This window comes from Talpa europaea, assembly GCF_964194135.1.
Source record: "Talpa europaea genome assembly, contig: HAP1_SCAFFOLD_267, whole genome shotgun sequence".
NCBI lineage: Eukaryota > Metazoa > Chordata > Mammalia > Eulipotyphla > Talpidae > Talpa > Talpa europaea.
Window position 1 is genome coordinate 42,643 of NW_028167859.1, and position 6,795 is coordinate 49,437.

A 6,795-nucleotide genomic window follows, 5' to 3' on the forward strand; every position below is an offset into this window, starting at 1 on the left:
GTGTCCCTGAGCTGTGGTGAGTTCACAGCCTGTCAAGCAGGCTTGGGAATTCATTTTCGACATGATTTATTGGGCTGGTTCCTGGCCTGGCTCTCGGAGAACTTTGGGTCAATGAGCCAGCCAGGTAGCAGGGCAGGCTCTGCAAGGGGCGGTTTTGTGATGATTGTGTTCGCATTTCCCCAGACTGCGGCTGCCATCTGAGGAGCTGACCCAGCCTGAGGGCTCCTCCCTGGGCATTCCCAGTCAGGATGCGGTGGGAAAGGGTGAGAGCTGCCCTTGACCTCCATCTTGAAGTCTGAACTTACTGGGGACATTTCCAAGAGATAACTGTGAGGATGAAGAAGGTGTCTAACTGAAAGGTTCCCTCGGGTCCCCTCTTCTAGCCTTCTTGCTTCCTTCCCAGAGGCTGAGTAATTAATGCCACTGGAGAGGGGGCCCATGCTCTGAGTCACCCCCACTTCACTGATGCCTTTGTTCACAGACCTTTGTGGGCCATGACAGCTTCTTCAAAGGGACTGACTTCTCGCCCTCCGTGGCCTTTGCCTCCCTCTCCCTCTTCCACATCCTGGTCACGCCGCTGTTCCTGCTGTCCAGTGTGGTCCGGTCAACAGTGAAAGCTCTAGTCAGGTGAGAGGAGGGGAGTTGGTGAGGGGAGGGGAGGAGCTCATGTGGCAATCCCCTGGCTTGCTCTGTTGCTGCTGGGACCATGGTGGTTTAGTCCAGGACACACCTCCCTATTCACGGGCCTTGCTGAAGCTGGTGATGATTGCTCAGAGGAACGCAGGCCATGTGCGCTTTCCCTCCATGCCACCCCTGAGAAAGGGCTAGCCAAATTGCTTCCGTCCCTCCAAGGAGAGGGATCTCAAAGTCATCTCCAAGATAACTTTGCAAAAATATATGGTGTTGCCCAAATTGGAATATCCTCATAAATTCTGCCTATCGGTCCTAATCTCATCCTTCAGAACCACCCACAATGAGCACTATCCTTCCCCCACATGCCAGCCCTTCAGGTTTCAGAAGACATTCACTGAATCTCCATCTTCCCCAGGCTGAACATCTCTTGTTCTTCCCACGGGTCCCAGAGCTTCACAGCCCCGGTCAGTGAAGCAGTTTCCCCAAAATGCTTGCATGTCCCATCCCCAGTTGGCCTCCAGGTCTGGGGCCCCTAGCTCCCTCCAGGCTCTAGAACTCCGGAATGACTCTACCATCCTCCCAGAGGCACCTTCTTCCCTGGAATGAAAGCCTGATGGCAGAGGGCTGAGGCTGGAAAATGCCTTAGCTGGAGTGGGACATCTACTTGGGCCTCTGAAACTCCTTTGAAGCAAGGAGCTGTCATGCCACTAGGGAGAGCTGCCTCTGTCTTTTCCCATCGCCCATGGGGCCAGACAGTAACAAATGTCCTCAGAACTCAAGCCCCTCCAACGATGAGGAAAACAACATCCCTGTCTTGTGAGACCCTGGCAGATCCTAGGCAACCTTCAGGGAGGAGTAGCTGTTTAATAAAGTAGTGATGGAAGGAGCAAATCACACAAGGAAGCTCTGGCAGGGGTTCAAGGTTGAAAGGAGCATAATTGTGATCAAAGGAGTATCTGGCTAGGAAGTAGCTGGTGGGAAATCAATTAGCTCCCATTTCTGTGGTTGGTGAGGCTGTCTCATTTCCATTGGCCAAGGCATAGAGACTTCTAAGGACCACCCCCTCCTCAATCCCCACCTGCCCCAGCCGCCCCTCAGTCCTATGATTCTGTGTAGAAACTACTGATTCAAGGATGCTACACTTGTTGGAAATCCCTTGCCGGCTCCAGAAGCATTCCCATTTGCAGACATACCTAAATGCACTGTCAAGAGGGTAGCTGAGGCCTTTTTAGAGAGGCAGATCAGATTCTGGGCCCAAAGGTAGGAGTAAGATAACAAAAGAAGCCAGCTCCACCCTTCCCAGCCCAGCTGCAGACAGTTGAGAGAGTGCTGGAGCTGGGACTGAGAGGGAAAGTAAATGTGTGTGTGTGTGTGTTTGTGTGTGTGTGTATGTGTGTTTTGGAGCTGCACAGGGAGGCTGGAGGTCTGCTCCTGGTGGGGAGTGGTACACAGAACGGACCCCTAAAGAGCACAGCTCATTTAGGGCCCAGACATTAGGGCCTTGGGAGTTGGTGGGCTTGCCTGGTCTAGAGCTGTTGGACTTTTAGCAAAAGGGAGGAAAGGGGTACGCAGTTTTCAAATGTCATAGCTTCCACACACCCAGGAATGAGAGAGAATGAACTAAAAGAATAAAGCTTCCAACACCTCTTCTGGGTCCATAGGGAAATTGGGGGGTGGAGGGTTTAGGGGAGAGATAATAGCCTTCTCTGTAAGCTGGGAATACAATTCCCTCACACCTCCCCTAGCAGAATTATATAATTGGGATTAAATTATATGTTTATAAAAGCATTTATTACAGTGCTTGCATACAGTAATAGTACATGCTCAATAAATAAATATTAGTTATTGTTAATAGTATGATTAATAATAATCTTAATTAAACTTAACACTAACCAACTTTACCTCTACCAGTAACTGGTAAAACTCAACATCACTTAATGTTAACGTTGGCTAGTCTGGGTTATTAGTCAACTTCAACATTAAATTGCCCTAAAGCTAGCCAAATCCAGACCCTAACTTCCTCCAGTTGACTAGTCATCCCTAGCAAACCCTGGTAACACCTGTCACTGCCCCACATAAGACGCCCTCAGTTGTATCCTTCCTGTGTGAGCTTTGGGAGGGCCACACCTTAGGACCTTCTCAGAGCTGCCTTCTCAGGCCTCACCCTCCACTTTCTCCCCTCCCCTCTGCCCCTGGCAGGGGTGAGGGGTATCTCTGTGCTTCCTCTGCAGCGTGCAAAAGTTGAGCGAATTCTTATCCAGTGCAGAGATCCGAGAGGAGCAGTGTGCTCCTCGGGAACTCCCACCCCAGGGCCAAGCCAGCAAGTACCAGGCCGTGGTGAGTGCTCAGACCAGCAACAAAATTTTTCTCTAATGCCTGCAATTTATACCCGGCTGTGGCCTGCCTCAGCCTTTCCTCACAGGGTGGGGCTCCCTTCCCTGCACAGCTCCCAGCACCCTGGGCCCTCACCTCCTTCTAACTGTCCCCAGCCCCTTAAGGTTGTGAACCGAAAGCATCCCTCCCGAGAAGACTGTCAGGGCCTCATGGGTCCTCTGCTGAGTCTGGCCCCCAGTGCAGACGGGGATCCTGACAACTGCTGTGTCCAGGTGAGTCCTCGACCCTGCACCCCATGCTTAGCCACCATCTCCAGGAGGGCCCTCAGCACCTAAAGAGCTGTGTGCTAAGTCCTCTGCCCGAGAGGCCACCCTGCCTGCCTACTATAGCATCCTGCCTGCCTATACAGGCTGGAGACCAGGGACAGTGCTTCTGTCTTCACCAGGTGGAGGCACTGTCTTCTCTCCTGGATGGGTTAACATGAGAGTCATTTTCCCAGAGATGTGTTGGCATGCCCTGAAAGTGATATGTGGGTTTTGGCTTTCATGGGGAACAAGACGCAAGAGATTATTCATACTGAGAACCCCTTGCCTTTCTGTTCTCTTCTGGGCTGTGGGGTGTTGCCAATGAAGATCATTGGAGGCTTCTTCACGTGGACCCCTGATGGAATCCCCACACTGTCCAACATCACCATTCGTATCCCCCGAGGTATGGTCCAGCTCAACCCCCATCACACTCTGGGGGTGTTCCCTTGGAGTCTGGAGTGCCCCTCCTCATCTCCCACCCTGGGGGTGCTCTGGGGCAGGAACACTAGAGAGGGAGTGGGTTTCATCCAGGAGGTGCCACTGTGCTGGGGGGGAGGGTCAGCAGCAAGGACAGGGCAAGACAGCAGGGCCTTAATGTCAGGCCATCTGCTGCAGAGAGGATAGGAGCATCACAAATAGAGCAGACTTGAATGGCCGGGTAGGCATTATGGAAGAGGTCACTTTTCTGAGAATGAGCTCCCTGGTCCTCGAAGCCAGGTGGACATTCTAGCAGAGGCAGCAGCATGGGCAAAGCTTGAAGGTGGGATGGGGATGGGACCCAGGGTGGCCTTTGCTGGGACCACGAGGAGCTGAGTGCACACTGGAGCACACCCAAAGAAAGAAGCCAGTGTGTAGGAAGAGGCGGGATGTCAGTGGTGAAGAAGGACCTGGGGAGCCAGGAGGAATGTAGTTTCCCAGGGGCAAAAAAATAGGCCAATGTGGGGGTGGGGAGAAGGACTCCCTGGGCATTCCAAGTAGGAAGAAAGCAAATGGTGGCCTCAGGATTGGGTGCATCTGTATGTCTGGCTCGCAGTTCAGGCTTCCTTCTCATACCCCTCACTCCCTCCGCCCCCGCCCCGCACCCTTCTTCCCTGCAGGCCAGCTGACAATGATTGTGGGGCAGGTGGGCTGTGGCAAGTCCTCACTCCTCCTAGCCACCCTGGGGGAGATGCAGAAGATCTCAGGGGCTGTCTTCTGGAACAGGTAACAAATGAATCCTTGGGCTCAGGGGAGCGAGACAGTGGGTAGGTAGGCAGCCATCCTTCTCAGGTGAGGATGGTCTTGCATTTATTGAGTAGCCACTTAGTGTTCAGTGAGTACTCAGTCCATGCAGTTAGTTATTATTTTCATCATCATCATCATCGATATTCATTAAACCCTTACTATATGCCAGGCACTTGGCTAAATCTTCTGAATACATTCTACTATTTCGTCCTGTGACAGCCAGCAAGGTGTAAGTACTGTTAATAGTTCTCATTTTCAATGAGGGTTAAACTCTTTGCCCTAATTCATCAGCTAATAAATGGCAGAGCTGGAATTCGAACCTGATTCTGTTTGACTCCAAATTCCATGCTCACTCAGCCACACCACTTCCCTGTGTGAGGAATTGTAGCACAGATGTGGGTTTCTGACTTGGTCATCAGCAAAGCTGACACAGACCATTCAGTGGGGTTTACAGGAGCCAGCGACAACTCAGGCAAACGTGGGTTTCTAGGCAGAGATCACCATCGTAATTAAAGAGTCAGAACCCCAGGCTGAGTCCATCGTGAATCTATTATTTATATCCACCTACTTCTAAAAAGCACTTGAAGCTAGTTGATAAAAGATACATCTGAAATGGAAGCTTTTTCAAAATTGAGAAAAGGAAAGCCAGGAAATAAAGAGGATGTAAAAGGTGTTCAGGAACCCCAGCAGAGCAAGGCTTTGCAGGTAGCACAAACCCTGCTTGGAGCTCCACAATAGCCAAATCAAAGGGGGACCTGAGGGAGGTTTCCAGTGGTGATTCAGGAGTAAACTTTGCAACCAATTCATCAAATAGACAAGCTTTCCCAAGCAATCATTTCTTGGGAGGAAATTATCATTCAAGATGTCAGGTTTTTCATGAGTGCAGAACTGAGCAGAAAGTCCTGGGGGCCAGTGTCTGCATGCACCCCTATGTTCTGCTTTACCAAAATGCCTTTGAGTGCTGCATCCCACAGATGGCAAGTTTTGCTTCTCAGTGGGACTATGGGCTGGCAGATGAGCCCCTTGGATTTTCCATAATCTCAGTCTCTGGGGCCTTAATTGCACTGGGGAATATGGTGTGTTTGGGTATGGAGGAGTTTCTGCCTCCAGAGAGGATTTCTTAAACAGAGAAAGCCCGGGTATGAGGTTTGAGGTCACTTTGCCAGTCCAGTGAACTAACTGCCCCTCAGAGCAGTGAAGATCCCTTGCCCATTGGCTGACAAACATGTGTATGTCACAGGAAGACAGGACCTCCACCCCACCCCCAGGGCACTGAACTGAAGAAAACAACCAATATTGTTTGCACATCTGTTATGCTAAACATATTGCAAACATATCTCACTGAAACCTCCCACTAGCTCCCACTAAGTATTATCACCCCATTTCACAGAGGTAGTTACTGGGGCTCAGTAAGTTTGGGTGACTTACTGACCAGCCTGTGGAACACGGACCCAAGCCTGTGTTCTTTCCTTTAAGTCTGGCCAGTGTCTTGGGCTGGGGTCCCATAGTCCTAATTCCAGGGAATATTCTCCAAGTTCAATGTGGAAGGCAGTTTGGATGGGGCTTGCTCTCAAGCAGGCCTTTTCTGCATGGGATGGCAGAGCCCAGAGCAACCCTGTGTTGAGCAAGTCTTATTGGCTCCATTTTTCCAACGTGATGTGCTCATGTAAACATCTTTTTAGAGATCATGCCATTTCACAGCTACAGATTGTAAATAATACAGCTTTTCTATGTATCAGGAAACAAAAAAAATTCATGTGACTTGCCTCATTGCGATATTTGCTTTACTGCAGTGTTCTGAGACAGAACCCTGCTACCTCTGAGGTGTGCCTGTACTGTGATTGCTCATGTGTCTTTCCCCTCCAGGATGTTGAGCTCCCTGAGGACAAGGCTGGAGACTAGATTATTCCATTGTGCCCACGTCCCTAAAGAATAGAGCCATTAATATCTATAGTAGAATGATTTTACTTGTCCACAAAGGTTTCCAGGGAGCCAGCAAAAAGTGGGGCCCCAGAAAATCACTGGGATGCGAGGATAGCCCCATGTCCTGATGAGGAACTGCAAATGGGCCATACTGGAGCTCTCTGTGCCTCTGCCCCCATCACTTGCTGAGACCTCCACATATGGACTGTACTGTTTCTGTGCCCATTCTGCGGGCCTGGGCCCTGCTTGCTCTGGGCCTGCCTCAGAACATTTTTGCCTGTGCTGGTTGGTGTAAAGGCTGCTTCATGAACCCCTTACTCCCCAAGAGGTGAGAAATGGGCTCTTCTCAGGACTGTCATGTGGTCTGATCTGCCCA

General features: G+C 50.7%; 1 protein-coding gene across 1 annotated transcript in view; it reads left to right on the forward strand.

Annotated features, from left to right (window-relative positions):
- Window positions 1–4,475, forward strand: part of LOC311188118 (ATP-binding cassette sub-family C member 8-like) — a gene marked incomplete at both ends in the record, with an annotated part of 42,434 nt that extends 37,959 nt beyond the window's left edge. Inside the window, 5 exons of the mRNA XM_084259874.1 lie at window positions 482–627; window positions 2,865–2,970; window positions 3,123–3,239; window positions 3,600–3,675; window positions 4,370–4,475. Of these exons, the coding sequence (XP_084116000.1) occupies window positions 482–627; window positions 2,865–2,970; window positions 3,123–3,239; window positions 3,600–3,675; window positions 4,370–4,475 (551 nt within the window). The remainder of the gene's footprint in view (window positions 1–481; window positions 628–2,864; window positions 2,971–3,122; window positions 3,240–3,599; window positions 3,676–4,369) is intronic.
- Window positions 4,476–6,795: the final 2,320 nt, after the last annotated feature.